This window comes from Malaclemys terrapin, chromosome 1 (genome assembly GCF_027887155.1).
Source record: "Malaclemys terrapin pileata isolate rMalTer1 chromosome 1, rMalTer1.hap1, whole genome shotgun sequence".
Taxonomy (NCBI): domain Eukaryota; kingdom Metazoa; phylum Chordata; order Testudines; family Emydidae; genus Malaclemys; species Malaclemys terrapin.
Window position 1 is genome coordinate 196,748,438 of NC_071505.1, and position 19,276 is coordinate 196,767,713.

Genomic DNA, 19,276 nt, shown 5'->3' on the forward strand with positions numbered 1-19,276 from the left:
CCGTTCTTCAAACTCCTCTTTGGCTTTTCTTATTACATTCTTGCACTTAATTTGGCAGTGTTTATGCTCCTTTCTATTTGCCTCACTAGGATTTGACTTCCACTTTTTAAAGGAAGTCTTTTTATCTCTCACTGCTTCTTTTACATGGCTGTTAAGCCACAGTGGCTCTTTCTTATTTCTTTTACTGTGTTTCTTAATTTGGGGTATATATTGAAGGGTAATGGAGGAGTTGAGGGAGAGGAAAGTAATTGCTGGGAGGGAGCCTGGGTGTGAGCCTGGGTGTGAACTTGGATGGTTGTTAGGTATGGGTGGGAGAAGTATGGAACAGTTTTTTGAGGGGTGGGGCGGAAGGGTTGTTAGGGAGTCTCCCCTGTGCAGACCCTCGCTGATCCCTAGCCTCTTTAATTCAATTAGGCATATCTGTCCCTGTCCCCATGTGTCCCTGAACTCCCACTCAGCCAGCCACCTCTCCCACCGTGAGCCTGCACCTTTCTGTCCCCCCCCTAGCCCTTCTGAACCCCAGTCTGTTATTCTCCAGCAGTTCCATATGTTCCACCCTGTCCATCCTCCCATATCCCATGCCTTCTGACCTAGCCCCACAGGCAGGGCGCTGTGAGGACCAGAGCCTTTTCTCTTCCCTACGTGCAGCTGGGGCTGCTCCCACCCAGGAGCATCTGCTCTCTGTTTTGGCACCACAGCAGCCCCTGGTGGGCAAAAGGCGTAACTGCAGCACTTCTTGGCAGAATGTATTTTGTGCTGAGAAAAGAAAATTCTGCACTGCACATGATTTCTGTGCACGCGCAGTAGCACAGAATTCCCTCAGGAGCAGAGCGGTGGTTCTTTTTGTTTTGTTTTGTGCCTCAGGAGTACTCTGCCACAAAGTAGTCTTCTGGTTTTGGTGTGTCTTGGCTTCTGTCATCAGCAGGAAACAGCTGAAAGAAAGTAGCCCCTGGTTTTAGGTAACTCGTTTTTAATTTCCAGTGACTGAAGGTGAAGACTCCTCCACCTACAGACTCTGCAAAAATATGGCCCGACCTTTATGATTCTATGCATGAGTCTGTTTTCCCATTGCCCATCCTTCCTTTTGTTAGCCAAAAAATAAGTCCATCGGTTATGTCTTTCTCCAGGCATAGTGGCTTCAAAATCAGCTAAGCCTTCCAAGAGAACTTCTCGAGGGTCAGGAAGTTCTGCCATTTTCTCAAAATTTCCTTTTGAGCTAGAAGAGGGCTCAGCCATGTCAGACGATAAAGTACAAACAGCCTATGCAAGACTTACTTCAGGATAGCGTCTTAAATTCCTTTTGTTCGTTGTGTGTGGAATTCGGTGCAGCTTTGTCTTTAGATGTCATCTGTATTGGTTACTCTAATAATTACTAAGGGCCTGACTCTTCCTTCAAAGGATTGCTCCTTTGGTGACAACTCTTGTGAGGGTGGGTCCTTCTGTGGCTTTTAATTTTCTTTCTGAGGCCTTGATCCTAGTGTGGTGGTGGTGCTTAAGACACAAACCGCCATGGTTCAAGCAGAAAAAGAATCTTCCTATACCACTGGTTCAGTGCCCCCAGGGGGATGTGACTAATGCTCAAGTGGGAAGAAAAATGTAATCCTTTTTGAAGGGAAGATTGGATTCCATGATAGGTAAGTTCTTCAAGTGGGATGATCTTTCTGTCCCCGTTAAGCGGGCTCTTAGTCTAAAGATACCTTGCTGTAGGTGAAGAAGAATGGAAGTCCCATTTTAGAAAGCCATCAAAGTCTCGAAGGCATTCCCAGTCCATTGATGCCATTCAGGATGTGCTGTATGTGCAGATTGAATTGCCCTACTGTAACTCTAACAATGTTCTTGTGGAGCTATAATATACCCCATATGATCATGGAATAACATAAAACTACCCAAAGATTACAGGACTCTATATCCTGTTAGTAATGTTTAAATCATGACTCTTTAGGTTTATCTTTTAAGGTGCTTTGGTGCTTTCCTGTTTTGCATCTTTTTCTTGCCTCTTAATATTGCAACTTTTACTTGTGCTCTGCACTCCCACACAAACTACTGAGTAGCTGTTCAGACTGATAGTCTCTCTCTAACACACACTATTGGATGCCTTTTTAGGCTGGTATCTTTCACCTAACTTGATTTTAATTTGTTGTTGTTCTGTTTTAAGCTGATTAAGTTTGTTCTGCATGGATGTGAAGATGAGCTCATTTAGTTGAACTGGCAAACTTGTTAAAATATTTTTAATGGCAGTTACTTTGCTCCATTCTGCTGAAAAACTAGTAAATATTGCTCTTTAAATACAACTACTGTTATTTTCTGTTGCTTTTTACATTGAGTAGGTATTCCTATATTGTTTAATGTCATCTGTGTATGTAAAGGTTTAGAGGTAAATTGTAAGGCGAAATTGCATTCCTGATTAGTGAAAGACTGCAACAAATGCTATATTTCAGTTCTGTATAACAAAGTGTGAATTTTAATGGATGAAGAAAGTAGCTCCAGAGTCCCTATTTGCATCAGTGTCTCTGTGGAAAGGGAGAAGGAAATCAATAGGAGGGTAAAGTTTTTATTGTGGTTTCACCACAATGGCTGTTAATCCAGCCTTTCCATAAACTCATTTTTGGAGCAATATATGTCTAACCTATTCCAAAAATAGCTGTTTGTGAGACACAAAATGCTTTAGCAGTTCACTAATATCAATCATTCCAATTTTAAAGCTGAGTGCTGAAACTTGAAATGACCTTTACACTATCCAACAAAAAGTGTCAAGGATTAAATGAGTTTCTTGTTACTGCTTATGCTTTATGTATAATTGCCAAATCATACCAACCTTCTGGCAATTTACTAGCTTTTTGCATTGCTATTTACTTAGAAAACAGTGTACTACTAATAAATCTTTGTGCTTGGTGACGTAAAATAACTTATCCTCCTTTTTCTACAGATGCAAGTAGTAACCGAGTTAAAAACTGAACAAGACCCAAACTGCTCTGAAACTGATGCAGAAGGAGTGAGTCCTGCCCCTGTAGAATCTCAGACGCCAATGGATGCAGACAAGCAGGCCATTTACAGGTAGTATTATGGACTTTGGTTGTGTCTTTGAAGGGTAAAAAGTATAGTTTTAGGTGTTTTTTCTTTCTTTTTCTTTTAACTAGGCAGATTAAAACCAGATGAGCTGTAGTTTGCAAGTAAACAATGAGTAAGTTCAAATAAAATGGTTTCATTTTCAGACTCTTTACTTAAGGCAAAAAATTTCCCCAAATTTAGGATTCTGTTGCATGATCTTGAAGACTATTACGAAGTGCAGATATGTCAGTTATTAAAAACAGATACTGCTATAGCTGTAATGGGCATCAAGCTTAAGTTAGCAATAGTATTTTGTTTAGGCTATTGAGGAATAGTGACTTTAACTCATACTGTCCCATTATATTTTATATGTTAGAATTAGCTTCAATAGTATCTGAGGCCTTTCCTCATTTATTTTATTTTTGTGATCAACCAAACCTGTACCACTTTTTCTTTAGGCTAAAAATAAATAAATAAATAAAAATTGCCTTTTCTCACAACTCTATAATACAAAAATACTTATCTTAGCACTTTTCATTTGAAGATATTAATCACTATGTATAAACTGCAAAGTGAGGGTGTAATTGTAGAACAGATAGGCATACCTGTGTTAGCTTTAATCTAGCTAGTGTGGGTAACAATAGCAGTGTACACATAGTGGCAAGGACTTTAGTATGTGCTATCAAACAGAGTACAAGCCCTCCAGGGACCCTACGCATGTACTGTACTTTGGTTGGTAGCCCATTCTGAAACCTGTGCTGCTATGAGTACACTGCTATTGTGACCTGTGCTAGCTAAATTAAAACTATCACATGTATGCCTACCCATGCTACAATCACATCTTCACTTTGCAGTGTAGACATACCAAAAGTGCTTTACAAAGGCACTGTTATTGCCAGTTTACACATGGGGAAATGACACATAAGGAGGGTAAGTGACTGGGCCAAGATCACAAAATGAGTTAATGGTAGAATCATCTTAGTCCTGATCTGAGCCAAGTTAGCTAATTTCACAATAAGTCTCTCAAAATACAGGCCGTTCTCAGTTGTACCAAACCATAAGCTAATTTTGTTATATTGAAATGGGGCACATATTGGAGACCAAATGGATGCTATCAGGCTTATTTTTTTGTAATTTAAATCTGGTTTCATTCTTTGTGTCAGTGCTAATCCATTACATATTGTACTAATACATAACCTTCTACTAACTTACAATTAATAAAATGGCATTTCAGAGCTTCATAACTGCAATTATGATATCTTCTTATCAATGTCCAATTAAATAGTCATGCTTTATTATACAGCTTTAGTTGTGTCTAAATCTTACTTTTTTTTTTATAATTCACATGGATTTTTGGCTAATATTGTCAGTTGTGTGTTGTATATAATCTTTTCATAAAACTTACAGAATTGCTTTTCTGGATGAATGGTGGTTAGGTTTTTACTTTTTGGATACCTAACATTATAAAGTAGGAAATATAAAGTAAAAAAATATTTATTCAGACCTGATTTTATTATTTATTTATTCCTAGGCACCCACTGTTTCCATTGTTAGCACTATTATTTGAAAAATGTGAACAATCTACACAGGGCTCAGAAGGCACTACCTCTGCTAGTTTTGATGTAGATATTGAAAATTTTGTAAGGAAGCAGGAGAAGGAAGGAAAACCCTTTTTTTGTGAAGATCCAGAAACTGATAATTTAGTAAGTATAAAGCATTTTTTTTGAAGCAAATGACACTTCTCCCTCTTATTCCTTATTACTTCTCTCAACTGTTGCTCTCGGTAGATTCCCAAATCTTTTGATCCTACAATGGTGGATTGTTAATATTGCAAGTACTGAATTCTGAAACTAAAGATCAGAAAAAGTCTGTAAACTTAGTTTGTCTTTTTATCCTTTTTTTCTTATCTACAAACATCTGTTGCATCCTTCATTTTGACCACCTGCCTCACATTTTTCAATAGTTGTTTCCAATATGTGCTCCTAAAACAGCTGAGGTTGACATTATATTTAGAGATGAGTTAAGACACATACCCACTACAATCCAGTTGACTGCACAGAGTAGTTTCTCAGAAGGCAATCAGATAATTTTTGTTCACTGTTCTATAGATCTTATCTAGTCAGATTTTCCTGTGGTGTGTTTTTTGCCTCATGCATCTGCATTGTCTGAGGGAGGAAAGGTTAGAAAATTTGCCCACTAACTTTTATACATAAAAAGAAGTCTGAGGCCTGGTATGCAATAGGAATACTAGGAAATTTAAAAAAAAAAAATTCAAGTAGAACAGTTTGTGTTGAATGATAAATCAGTTTGAGACAGCATTTCTAAATGATACTCAGTTTGGTATTTTGGGCCTACGTAAAAAACTGTTCAAATGGAGAGTCCTATAAGGTTGTGTCTGTTTTGTAGCAATAAATGGAATTCTGCCATTTCAGACAAGGCAGAGAGAAGGAACTTCAAATTAGGTAGCTGATGAGTACTTGCAGGTAGAGGATCAGAGATTCAGTACCTCTGAAGTTCCAGTTGCTCAGAAGAAGCCTACCAAAAGAGCATTCCAACTTACACGGAAAGAACTCACTGTCTGGTCCAAAAAGGCCAATGTGGCTCTTTTGACATGCATCACACAAAAAATGTTTGACTACCTTATTTTTATGTTAGAGTGAGAGATCTTTTCTCTGTGTTCTACCTAGGTTGGTGAGTCCTGCTAGCTTCTCACGCACACGTCAAGCCCAGTAAAGGCCCTTCTCCATAAATTCAACCTCAGAAGTCTGTCTTAGTACATCTTGCATTGCTATTTCTTGGTAGGGCTATGATTTCAGTGTTTTTAACGATGAGTGTCAAAAGAATGTTGGCTTGGGCTTTATGGCATCCACACAGAGTTCCAGACCTATTTTTACAAGGTATTATTGCTTGAAGTCCGCCTCATTGAACCTGTTGAAAGCAGGCAATAAAGATTATTGTATTGCCTTTTGATCAAGATATATTTTACTTTGTTTTTGTTTTTGTTTTTTTCACTCTGTTACAGTATATTTATATTCTTCCTACATTGTTGCAAGTTCTGTATTTTTACAAACACAGCCTTGGAGTGTTAGAGACTCAGAGTAGGGATCTATTATGTATCTTTGGAGAAAAGAGAGTTTCCTATCCTTAGTTTTCTAAAAGTGTGTGCATAAGTATATTTTAAAGATTAAAAGACTGTAAACAAAGATTAATGATAAATGACAATAGATTGAATTGGGGAAGGTGTCTATTGGGATGCCCACAAAGGCTGGTGTTAACATTTTTAGCGGTCTTGAAGAATCAGTAAACATGTTTTTGTTTATTAATTTAACGAAATTGGGAAACAAGTCAGGGCAGAAGAATGTTGTGATAGAAAGGGACTTAGAAAGATTAAAAACATGCAGTTAATAACTTGGGGGATGGGAATAGTGAGAGACACAAGTCAATACATCTGGGGAAAACTTAAATTCTTATTTTTGGGTTAAACAGATGGGAGAAACCTAAGTTGTTTGGAAGTGACAGAGAGGTGATATCAAGGTGATAGTGACAGCAAATTAGACATGAGTGTACATGGCTGCCAAAACCCAAAAATCAATTTTGGCTACATATAGAAAGACATGATATCATGGAGCAGGGAGGTAGGTAATAGTTCTTATCTATATGGCACTTGTGTGACTGTGGTTGAAATACTGGGTTTCTTTCTGGGTACAAGACCCAAAAGGTATTGACAAACTGGAAGGAATTCAGAAAGGATCATCAGAAACTATCAGGGGATTGGAGGGAGTGAAGTATGAGGCAACATTGAAAGGGCTTGATACATATTTAAATTAAGCTACTTGGAGGGAGAGGAAGACAATATGCTGTACTGAAAAGGTTACAGTAGGCTTACTTGCAGATTATATACATTTGAGGTGCAGAGAAGAGCCCATGGTGGAGGGCAGCTCCATGACTGGACTTGAATGAAAGGGAGATAGATAGCTGAGGATATTTCCATTGTCAAGTAGAAAGTTTGTTTTGGTGACTTCTAATTGAACAGAGTTAAACTGGAAAACCCAGTTTTTGTTCAAGAAAGATGGAGAAGCAGTTAAGGAGTTAGTGAAATATTTACATTATATTCATTTATAGGCCTTTCAATGGCACTCCTCTGTAGTCTGAGTACCCCAGAGGCATTTAATGCATAATCAACACCTATGTGAGGTGGAGAGATCTTACTATCTCCATTTTGCAGATGAAGAACTGAAGCACAGAGATTCAGTGGTTTGTCCAAGGTCTCAGCTAGGAAGAGAATTCAGAACTCCTGAGTTCCAGTCTAGTGTTTCAACCATGAGACCTTTGTATCTCTCTAACGGAGAGGCAAAGTTTGGTGTAATATACATAAGAAAAGGTCATTGATATTGTAAAATAATTTGTCCTAACAAAAAAAGACAAAATGTGTTTGTATCCTATAACTGTTCTGTGGCTAAATCCTGTAGTAGAGTGGCTGTTGCCACCATAGACAAAAATAATGGACAGAATGTGGAAGAGAGAAAATAAACCAGGTCCTTCCACAGGCTTTTTGAAAGCTGCAAGCAGCAGGGGCACATGGTGTTTGTTCATTTTAACTGGAATATTAATGACCCAGTGAAGTCTTGTGAAGTATTCATACCACTATATTATCATAAATGTTGGTAATAATAATAACTGCTTCATTAACAGCTATAATAATATATTCTCTCCCATCATATGGAAAGTGTAGCCAAGCCAGTGGAAAACACTGCACGTTTACTGACATTCTGTAAGACCCACCACATTGCTACCACCATTTTAGATTCCTCTTGAAAAGAAAGAGCCCCGCTGCAGACATTTCACACCTTCAAATTGTTTTCAATTAAAATATCTTGTTTAAATATGAGGTTCATTGTCAAAGGGAGAAACACATTTAATGGTTTTAAATAGTCATAAAGATTTCTTTCTGAGAAAGATTGCAGCCATTATTTCAGATTCAGTCATCTTTGAAGTATGAGTCACGTGGTACATGATCTTGTGAGTTTGTCACTTGATAACATGACAGAACTGTAAGCAGAATTCCCTAAACAGATCATTGGTTTTAGAGTCATTTTTAAGTTCATAATCCTAGTATATTGACTGGCAGGAATTCTTATAGTATTAGAATTGAGGGACAGCTCTTCTCTTTCCTCACTTCTACCAGTTTATTAGCCTGTAGTACCTCTGTCAGTTCTTTCAGGACTGACAGCAAAGGGAGTGCCTGACTGCTGCTGCTCCTAAATCAGCCACAGCTTTTGGCTGGCATCTTAGCATTTCCTGTGGGGTATTTTTTTTTTTTTTCAGACTTCTATTAATCTGCCTTAGATTCTGTCTTCAAAATAAGTAAAAATGAAAGTCATTTTATTCTGCATGAAATAGATCAGATGATACTGCCTCAAGGTATTTTTAACTTTTTGATTATTAACAAAGACACTGTTTTCCTTTGTCCTCCGCTCCTGGTTTCTTTGGAGAGGAATAATCAAAATCTTTAAAGCTCTTTGCCCATAGATCATGTGGACTTGTTTATGTCTACTGCAAATACCTTAGATAGGTTCTCTATGGTATGTCTGTTAGCCATACTCCTCCCCTATTTGGGAGCTTTCCACTACGAGATAATTAAGAAATGACACCTTTGACCAGTGTAACCTCTTCCCCCACCTGTTGGTATTATTGGACATTCTGGATTGTTCACACGTCAATATACAGTCCAGTCAGTCAAGGGCACCAAAGAAATGAGCAGAAGAGTTCGTCCCCAAGAGCCAACCAGACACAGGGTTCTTATGTCAACCCTCCTTGAATTATTGGTGCTCCCACAAGGAGGCTTGCAACTGGTTGCAATGGCAGTCTTTCCTCCCTTATAACTTTTACAAATATATATTTATATATCCAGGTGGAGTGGGATCCTTAATTACAAGGTTGATTTCTCCTCCTCCTTCCCCCTGCCCCCCAGCTTCTCTTCTTCTGTCTTTGGCCCCAGCTCATCCAGGCAAAGAAGACAGGCACCAACAGAGTGGGCCACACAACTGCAAGACTCCCTTCCCTCCAGTCCAGGCCCCGTTGCATTTCCTGTGGACACATAAACATGTTGGGGGTAAATACGAGCTCAATAGAACACTGTCATCTTGGAACAAGAGCTGAATTAGGAAGAGCCATGCATTTCAGTATTGATTTTAAAAAAGCCACATATTTTAGTACCAACAGACGAAGAGCCATGAGCTTGGCCAAGGTGAAAAAGCTTTCTTTTTACTTTTGAGGGAGGGCGGGGGAGAGAACAGCTTTCAGAATTTAGACTTAATGGACAGCAGGTTTAAAACAAACAAAAGGAAGTATTTCTTCACACGGTGCACAGTCAACCAGTGGAACTCCTTGCCAGAGGATGTTGTGAAGGCCAAGACTATAACGGGGTTAAAAAAATAATTCGATAAATTCATGGAGGATAGGTCCATCAATGGTTATTAGCCAGGATGGGCAGGGATGGTGTCCCTAGCCTCAGTTTGCCAGAAGCTGGGAATGAGCAACAAGGGATGGATCACTTGATGATTACCTGTTTTGTTCATTCTCTCTGGGGCACCTGGTATTGGCTACTGTCGGAAGACAGGATATTGAGCTAGATGGACCTTTGGTCTGACCCAATATGGCCGTTCTTATGACTTACTCAGTGTTGCTTCAAGGACTGTTCTGAGGTCACAGTAGCGCCACAATAATTGGGATACTGTGACCATGGTCCTCAGCAAACCCCTATGGCTCAAGGGCAGCACAGAGGCTAATTCACTAATTGCAGGATATTCTGAGCAATCATAAAGGATGGTCTGGGAGTCTCCCATGGATCAGTAACAGAACTCTACAGGTGATTCATCTGTCTCATACACCTAAACTGGCTGAGATGCTCCCCAAAAAAGGGGTTGATCAAGTGTACATGGCCTCTAAAGAGTGGTTTGCCAACATGGCACAGATCTTTTGGGAATGAAACCGTTTGGCTAAAATGGGAGTGGATTGTGAGCTTTATTGGGTTGCAGAATCTTAAAGCACAGTGATTCAGCAGTTTTTAGTAAATTTTAGTCATTTTGATGACTTCCTATTACTTTCATCCTATGGGGACTACTCACTTCTTAAGTGAGCTGATGGATTCCTGCATTAATGCTATGCAAAAGATTTCAGCATGCAAAACTCCAGCAGAATTTACTTGAAATATCTCTAAGGACCACCTTAGTGCACCTGTAGTTGAGAATGACATCTAAATTCAAATAATCAGACAGTGCTGAAATTTAATTGAGAGGATTCAGTTCCTCCATGCTGCACCCAATTGAATCAATTGGCATAGTATCCTAAAGGGTGCCACTCCGAACATTGTCTCATACAAAGACCATTGAAATCAGTGGAAAGACTCCCATTGACTTCAGTGGACTTTGGATCAGGCCCCACTGAATAACTCTGAAGTAATCTATCCTAGAGAAGATACACATTAGTACTTGTATTCTGTTCATGCTAGATGCAGTGTAATGTAATGGTACAACCATTGTTAGCATTAGGTAATGAGATTTCTTTATTGGGTCAGTACTAAGAATGCCACAGGGGCTTACCGATGAGTCTTGTTTGCAGTATGTTTTGCCAGTTCTGTTGTTACAGATATTACCAAGCAGAGTATTTAGAGTAGCTCAGATCACCCAGAGTAGTGAAAAGGCTATCTGGCAACATTTAAAAAGAAGACTTAACAAATTAGCAGTTTAACATTATCAACTTCTTTTTACACCTATTTGAATTGATCCAGAGAATTAAAGATGAGTTAGAATCATCAGTTGGTTGCATTACTCAGAAGTGCACACTATCAGTTTTCAAAGGCAACACTGAGGTGTATGTGCATTCTTTTGTAACATAATCTTTGATGTGTCTGCTGACCCCAAGGTATTGAGGTGGCCTCCTGCGAGTAGTGTGTCTGACTATATTTCCCAATATATCCCTGTGGGGGACATATGGAGGGTGGTGGTGCTAATCCAGGCAGTTATTTATCATATGAGAAGTAGCATAGAAACTCAGAGCAGTCCATGTTTCCTTTATCAGATTTATGGTATTATTTAGAGGCAAGGAGAGACTTTCCATAGGAAAAGTGATCTTGAGACAAATAAAAGGGTTATGGTAAAGGTGGACAAAATAATGAATAATATATAGAAGATAAATCTGCGCACTCCTGTTTACTCTTTCTCATAATACAAGAGTAAGGGATTTGCAGTGCAATTTAAAGGCAACACATTTAAGGCTGATTTTAAAAAATAATTTTCACACAACATGTGGAATTCATTGTCACTGAAGCCAAACTTAATAGACATCAAAGGATTAGACTCTCATTGAAGTCAATGGGAGTCTTTCCATTGACTTTAATGGACTTTGGTTTAGATTCAGTACAGTCGCAACAGATACAATACAATTTTTTAGAAGAACAATAAACCCTCATCTTTTAGTGCATAAGCCAATCTGAGAGGGTATCTGATGAGATGGTGGAGAGTCAGAAGGAAACTTCTTCTATGGGCAGTTTATTTTATAACTGTCCTGCTACTTCAGAGGAAGTTGAAAGAAATCTTGTATCTGGTGCTGGCCACTTTCACTGAAAGGATATTGAAGTAAATGGACAAAGGATCTGTATGGCATAGGCATTCCTTTAGTCCTATTTCCTGTTTTGTAGTATATGCCTGGATTTGCTTAAAACAATATCAATGTACTTTTTACTGTCTGGTACCTATGGACAAATTATTCTGCTTACTGGATTTAACCATTAGTGGATGTTCCAGATTTGTTTCTGCAACTGGAAAGACAAGATGGGTGTCAATAGTCATCTGATAATTAGGTGGCATGTAATAGTCAGTCATGCTGGGGGAAAAGAATTCTAATGCTTTGTCCACAGGAAATTAAGACTGCAGATGTACTTATTACATGCGAAAATGTGCCCATCCCAATTTTCAGGCTGTGGTCTCTTTCTCTCAAGCGAATTAAAATGAAATATTATTTTTGCTGCAATTGTCTGGAAGCATTTCTCTATGGTCTGTTCTGTTTTGGACTATTGTGCTAGAATTTTATTTTTATTCTTTTGTTTTTAGTGTGTCTAGCTCTCACTTTATCTTACATTAGTTTTGTCCTTGCTTTAATGCTAATTACAGTATCACCACTAATCTGAGACCGAGGGTCAGAACTGAGGCAAGGTAACTTATTTCAAACAAGTAAAAGTTTTGATACCTAGGTAATACTATGGGTACTGTCCATCTGATCCTATAGATTAGCATTAGTCAAGCCCTCCAGTGAATGCTACCTAACTGTTGTATGCTCATTGTGACTTTGTCCATGAATGTGTTTTGTTCCTGGTCCTCCTTCAAGCCAGTAGAGAATAGTTTGGTGAGGCTAAAAAAAGTTTATATTTAGGCTATTTACTTGTAGCTACATCAAGTCTTGTTTTGCCGCTGGTTGTTTTTGTTTTAAAGTTCTTTGTGCAAAACCCATGTTCTACCATTGCGGCATTACAGGACAATTTTTTAATAATACTTCCCCCAAGAACAATATACCCTTAAAAGCAGGTGACCTGCTGGTTAAACACTTCGTTAAATATGCATGTTCATGATCATTTATATGGGATTTGGTGGTATTTAAACACAATTTTAAAGGCAACCGCTGGAAGAGGGCATTGGTCTAGAAGATTGTCTATTTATACTTTCATAATGGCACGGTGCTTTTTTTTTTTTATCACTAGGACTCTGTGTAGTCAAAATATTGAAATCTGGTGAATGTGCATTCATATTTTAAATAACACTTTGAGCACATGGATTTGATTTTTCTGCAGCTTTTCTTTTAAAGACTCAGAAACATTTGCCATCCCTACAGATAAGGTTTTGGACCGAAGGGCTAGGATTGCCTTTCATTGCTGTGAGTTCTGACATACCGCTTTCTAAATTTGCTAAAACTTCATACAAGAAAGAGATCCTCTCCTTGAAGAGTAAGAAAATCTTCAGGCACAATGTAGGCTGCATCCATCATGGAAAACAATGTGCGCACAAATTTGCCTGTCTTGATCTCCTTAAGATGCCCTTAAGTAAGGTTACTTCAGCCCCTTAGCTTAGTTTCTGCAATATGTAGCAAAATGGGTGACTGTTAAATGATCATTTTTGATCACTGGCTTCAGTGCTCTGGCCAAATCAAAGTACGTGGTGAATATGTCCAAAATAGTGCACAAAAGAAATCCAAACTTTATAGAATAAGGAGGATCTTTTTTGAGATCCAGAATAGCAAGTCAGTATTGTGGATGATGCACTTTACCACAGCCAGCCAAGGAGTATTGTGCCTAAATAACAAGTTTCAGAGTAACAGCCGTGTTAGTCTGTATCCGCAAAAAGAAGAACAGGAGTACTTGTGGCACCTTAATAAATTTGTTAGTCTCTAAGGTGCCACAAGTACTCCTGTTCTTCTTTTTGTGCCTAAATAGTAATTAAGTAATTAAGGAAATCATCTGCAAACACTTGGAAGGTGGTAAGGTGATAGGGAATAGCCAGCATGGATTTGTAAAGAACAAATCGTGTCAAACCAATCTGATAGCTTTCTTTGATAGGATAACGAGTCTTGTGGATAAGGGAGAAGCTGTGGATGTGGTATACGTAGACTTTAGTAAGGCATTTGATACAGTTTCGCATGATATTCTTATCGATAAACTAGACAAATACAATTTAGATGGGGCTACTATAAGGTGGGTGCATAACTGGCTGGATAACCGTACTCAGAGAGTTGTTATTAATGGTTCCCAATCCTGCTGGAAAGGCATAACGAGTGGGGTTCCGCAGGGGTCTGTTTTGGGAACGGCTCTGTTCAATATCTTCATTAACGACTTAGATATTGGCATAGAAAGTACGCTTATTAAGTTTGCGGATGATACCAAACTGGGAGGGATTGCAACGGCTTTTGGAGGTCAGGGTCATAATTCAAAATGATCTGGACAAATTGGAGAAATGGTCTGAGTTAAACAGGATGAAGTTTAACAAAGACAAATGCAAAGTGCTCCACTTAGGAAGAAAAAATCAGTTTCACACATACAGAATTGGAAGAGACTGTCTAGGAAGGAGTACGGCAGAAAGGGATCTAGGGGTTATAGTGGACCACAAGCTAAATATGAGTCAACAGTGTGATGCTGTTGCAAAAAAAGCAAGCATGATTCTGGGATGTATTAACAAGTGTGTTGTGAGCAAGACACGAGAAGTCATTCTTCCGCTCTACTCTGCTCTGGTTAGGCCTTAGCTGGAGTATTGTGTCCAGTTCTGGGCACCGCATTTCAAGAAATTGGAAAGGGTCCAGAGAAGAGGAACAAGAATGATTAAAGGTCTTGAGAACATGACCTATGAAGGAAAACTGAAGGAATTGGGTTTGTTTAGTTTGGAAAAGAGAAGACTGAGAGGGGACATGATAGCAGTTTTCAGGTATCTAAAAGGGTGTCATAAGGAGGAGGGAGAAAACTTGTTCACCTTAGCCTCTAAGGATAGAACAAGAAGCAATGGGCTTAAGCTGCAGCAAGGGAGGTCTAGGTTGGACATTAGGAAAAAGTTCCTAACTGTCAGGGTGGTTAAACACTGGAATAAATTGCCTAGGGAGGTTGTGGAATCTCCATCTCTGGAGATATTTAAGAGTAGGTTAGATAAATGTCTATCAGGGATGGTCTAGACAGTATTTGGTCCTGCCATGCGGGCAGGGGACTGGACTTGATGACCTCTCGAGGTCCCTTCCAGTCCTTGAATCTATGAATCTATAAATTTGGCCTGCACACTACTTTACTTTAATATCCTGTATTCACTATTGTACAATCAGTCTTGAAAGACCATTTGGTTTTGGTTGTAGCTATTCTGCCATGATATTTACAATTCCTGACGCTGTTTTTATTCCCTGAGTAGTACCACTAGCTATCCCAGATTGCAAGTCTTCTGTATCAGCAAAGAGTACAAGATCTGTTGTCATGCGCAAATCAGATATCACCATCTCTTGCTCAGTTACTTACCTGTCAGTTGATTCATCAGCAAGCACAGTAACAAAGCTAGCTATCTGTATATATTTCTGAGGCACTTCCTGAAGAAACTTTGCATTTGTAAAGTCTTCCATGCTATAGTTATTAATATGATTTGATCTAGGACAAGGGTGGACAAACTTTTTGGCCTGGGTATGGAAATTGTATGGCGGGCCATGAATGCTCATGAAATTGGGGGTTGGGGTGCGGGAGAGGGTGAGGGCTCCAGCTGGGGATGCGGGCTCGAGGGTGGGAGGGGGATCAGGGATGGGACAGGGGATTGGGGCGCTGGAGGGGTTCAGGGGCGCGGGCTCCAGGTGGTGCTTACCTCAAGCAGCTCCCGGCAGCAGCGGCATGTCCCCCCTCGAACTCCTATGCGGATGTGTGGCCAAGTGGCTCTGCGTGCTGCCCCATCCATAGGCGACGCCCCTGCAGCTCCGATCAGCCGCGGTTCCCAGCCAGTGGGAGCTGCAGGGGCAGTGCTTGGCGCGGGGACAGCGTGTGACGCCCCCTGGCTGTTCCTATGTGGGGACATGCTGCTGCTTCCGGGAGCTGCGCGGATCAAGCCCTGGACCCTGCTCCCCAGCAGGAGTGCGAGGGCCGGATTAAAACATCTGAAGGGTCGGATGCAGCCCCCAGGCCATAGTTTGCCCACCCCGATCTAGGATTAAGGCCACTTTGGCCTTCAAATTGCAAAATCTCAGAATCCCTTGAACTAAAATCTTGTTTAGTGACTGTAAAGAGTGTTAAACAAGGTGACAAACTGTTGGATCTCCTTATTTAACACTTTACAGAAAATTATATAGTAACAGGTTCTTCTTGGGGGCAAAGCAACTTGTTTTCTGCATCAGTGTATTTTGCATGAGCAGCAGAGAAATCATGTATGTGTAGCAAATCAGTTCTAAAGGTTTTTCACCCACTGACAAGAAGATCTCTCTTATCAGAAAGCTTCTCATGTTTTCTGCAAATTACACACAGAACATTTCATCTTTCTGACATGAACTACATCTATAGTAGCTTTTAATTAATTCTGGAAATTGCATTTAACTCTAAGTATTTAATTTTTCTTATGTGTCATGTGCTTTATTCTTTCTTGGCCCAGGACCTCCAATATTGCGCTCTGCTGATGATGGTTTTTTACCCCAAAACCCAGCAGTGTGGTTCAATGTCTTCCAGACACTTTTCAGATTTGTTTAAAATTAGGTGCGTAGATAGTCTTTACACAAATGTTTCTTAAGCATGTAGTGTGTAAATCAAGGATTGCTGCGAAAAATCAGACTACCTGTCCTTAGTAGCAGTAAATTTGCAGTTTGAAGGCTGCAACAAAGTATTAGAGAGAGATCATCTCCATTCTAAATAAAATCAAATTGTGTTTAGCAGCAGCAAGTAATGAAATTTTTAGTTAGTTTGAGTAAACGATAAACTCTGTGGAGACAGGGGCAGACTTTGTTAGGTACATATAGTGCTTAGCAAAATGGTGTCAATCTCTGATTGAGGCCTCTAGTGCTGCTACAATATAAATAATAATACACAGCCTACTTTGGCTTGGCTGAAATGATAAACCGTTGCTTCCCTTTTTGGCAAAGATACCTGACTGCCTTTGAACTACCTGACTGCAGCAGACCTCTGATCAGAGCACTTAAATCCAACACATTATCCTCGGATATGCTCAGTAGTGTGCCTTTTCTCTTATATCAGCCCCTTTCCCCAAAGCATTGCATATCTGGCTGACAGCAGCGAGGCCCATCCCTCTGCCCAGCATCTCCTCCCCTCCACTCTCACTGGTAGCTCAGTGTTGCTGCTCCTCTCTGTCCCTGCTCTTGAGGCAACTTAGTTCTTTCTGCTCCCCTTTCCCATCCACTCTGTCCTCTGACTATGGTCTATGTTGCTGTGTCTGATGTCATTCTGGCTCTCCTAATGTCCTTGTTTGGTGAACAGGAAGTCTGATGCTTTTACTTGCCCAGATAACAATTCAACTTGTCTAAGGCTTCTGGGTGATAGGGTTTTTCCCCTGCCCTGCCACAGGATTTTTTTGTATTTTGTACATTGTAAATAATAAAGTTCTGTAGGCCAGATAAAATTACACATGCATTCCCATTGTCTTCAAATTATCCCCTGAGTGTCACCAGTGCCAACCCTCTTACCTTCAGTGAGTTTGTACTGGGATAACAGATTGGAACTTCGTGAGCAATCCTGTTGATGCACAAGGTGAAATAGGGTGAGCTGAGGATTCTTTCTTAGACATGTTAGTTCTGCAAATTGGCATAAAAAGCAGAAAAACAATGCGTTTTTGTTACTAAAGTCAGCAGATATGGCTGAATACACATAGGAACAGATCTGTTGAGTAAGATGTCAGTTTTATGTAGTCTTGCTTTGGAATAAAACTGCATTTTAAAGGATATGATTACAAATATGTTTATATCCGAAGGATGGCATGAATGCTTGCTTGCTTGCATGCTTGTTTGTTTGTTTATTTGCTGACGGGCTCTATTCTTGTCTAAGAACTGAAGGTTCCTCTCCCACTTTTTCACTTTCACAGCTCTGTTCTTGAGGCCTTATGTTGCTGCCAATGTCCTTTTAGGTAATAGGGCAGCATTAATTGGACATTTGAGTTGCTGAGTAATGGGTAGCACTCCTCCTCAGCAAGGCTTCCATAACACTTATGGTTTCTCCTGAACCAGGGAGTGAGGGAACGGGACTGAAGAATTGAACCCCTTCTTCCGGGTATAGCTCAGAGTACTATTGTTCACCACACCTGCCCGAACCATTTTTTTTAAAATTGTACAGTAATATAGACTGTGGCCAAGACAAGAAAAATCCTATGCTGTATTTGTGTTTGTTCTGTCTTGTTTGACAGTTTACCTAAGCAATGGAGCAACACAGGATTTTGTTCTAAACACATGCCTTTCACACGCCAGTAAAATACAGCCTGGGAAAGCGTATTGTGAGCAGCCTTCTGCATCAGTAATTCTGTGTTCTGGTAATTGAAATAGTATATTCTTACATGGTTTTTAAAGTTTGCCCTATATTATTCATGCAAGTAATAGTGTTTTCTTGCCTTGTTTCTAAGTCTTTTTTCCATCTTTCTCTCTAGATGGTAAAGGCAATCCAGGTTCTACGTATTCATCTGCTTGAGTTAGAAAAGGTTAATGAACTCTGCAAGGATTTCTGTAGTCGTTACATTGCCTGTCTGAAAACTAAAATGAACAGTGAAACTCTACTAAGTGGAGAACCTGGAAGTCCTTATTCACCTGTACCATCGCAGGTACATTTCAAGTTAGTTTAAATTAGCTTTTGCTTAGAAATACCGCAAAATTTATAAATACCTTTTTGCTGCACTTTGTAAGAATTCCACTTATGCACTGCTTACCTTGTTCTTTGTAATTGTGTTTTTATTAAGGTTAGCAACCCTCTTTTAAGGAGCTGAACAAGTTTATTGAAAAGTGTCAACACTTAGAGACATGCCATAATTACTGTTTGCCTGCATTCCTTTTACTTCTTACCTCAGTCCAGCAACTTCAAAATAAAAAACAAACAAACAAAAACTTGGGATTTGCTGGAGTTGCTGCCTTGATGAGAACAGATGTTAGGAAAGAGAATGGGCACAAGGAAAAAGTTGTCATAATATGCATTGCATCTCTTTGGCAATGTCTCCTTAGCTTTGACCCAGCTGTCAGGTTTATCTGCCTCACTGAAGTTGAAAGGACGGTTTGGCTCAGTGTGTGTGTGTGTGTGTGTATATAAACTGAACGTATAAATTGATCCAAACATTTTAGAGTGAACAAAGGTTACCTGTTGGTTTTTAGTCATAATATTTTAGAGATGTGTCACGTGTCTGTTCTATCTACCTTGTAATATTAACAGCTGCACATAGTCTTATACACGTGCACTGTATTTGCTAGATTGTTGAAATATCTGATTACAATACCTAATCTATTGTATAAAATAATCTGAGAGGTAATGATTGCTTTATTACTCTTTTTGGTACTCCTACTATTCTTTCCTTGTAGAGTGACCAGGTGTCTGGTTTTCAACCGGAACACCCGGTTGAAAAGGAACCCTGGCAGCTCCAGTCAGCACCACTGACCGGGCTGTTAAAAGTCCAGTTGGCAGTGTTGTGGGGCTAAGGCAGGCTAGTCCCTACCCGTCCTGGCACTGCGCTGCGCCCCAGAAGCGGCCAGCAGG

General features: G+C 39.7%; 1 protein-coding gene across 9 annotated transcripts in view; it reads left to right on the top strand.

Moving 5' to 3' along the window:
• Positions 1–19,276, top strand: part of PKNOX1 (PBX/knotted 1 homeobox 1) — a 70,845-nt gene that overhangs the window by 35,876 nt on the left and 15,693 nt on the right. For all 9 annotated transcript variants that reach the window (XM_054005095.1, XM_054005086.1, XM_054005120.1 and 6 more), the window contains 3 exons: positions 2,927–3,054; positions 4,580–4,751; positions 18,186–18,356. In XM_054005095.1, coding sequence (XP_053861070.1) covers positions 2,927–3,054; positions 4,580–4,751; positions 18,186–18,356 — 471 coding nt within the window. The remainder of the gene's footprint in view (positions 1–2,926; positions 3,055–4,579; positions 4,752–18,185; positions 18,357–19,276) is intronic.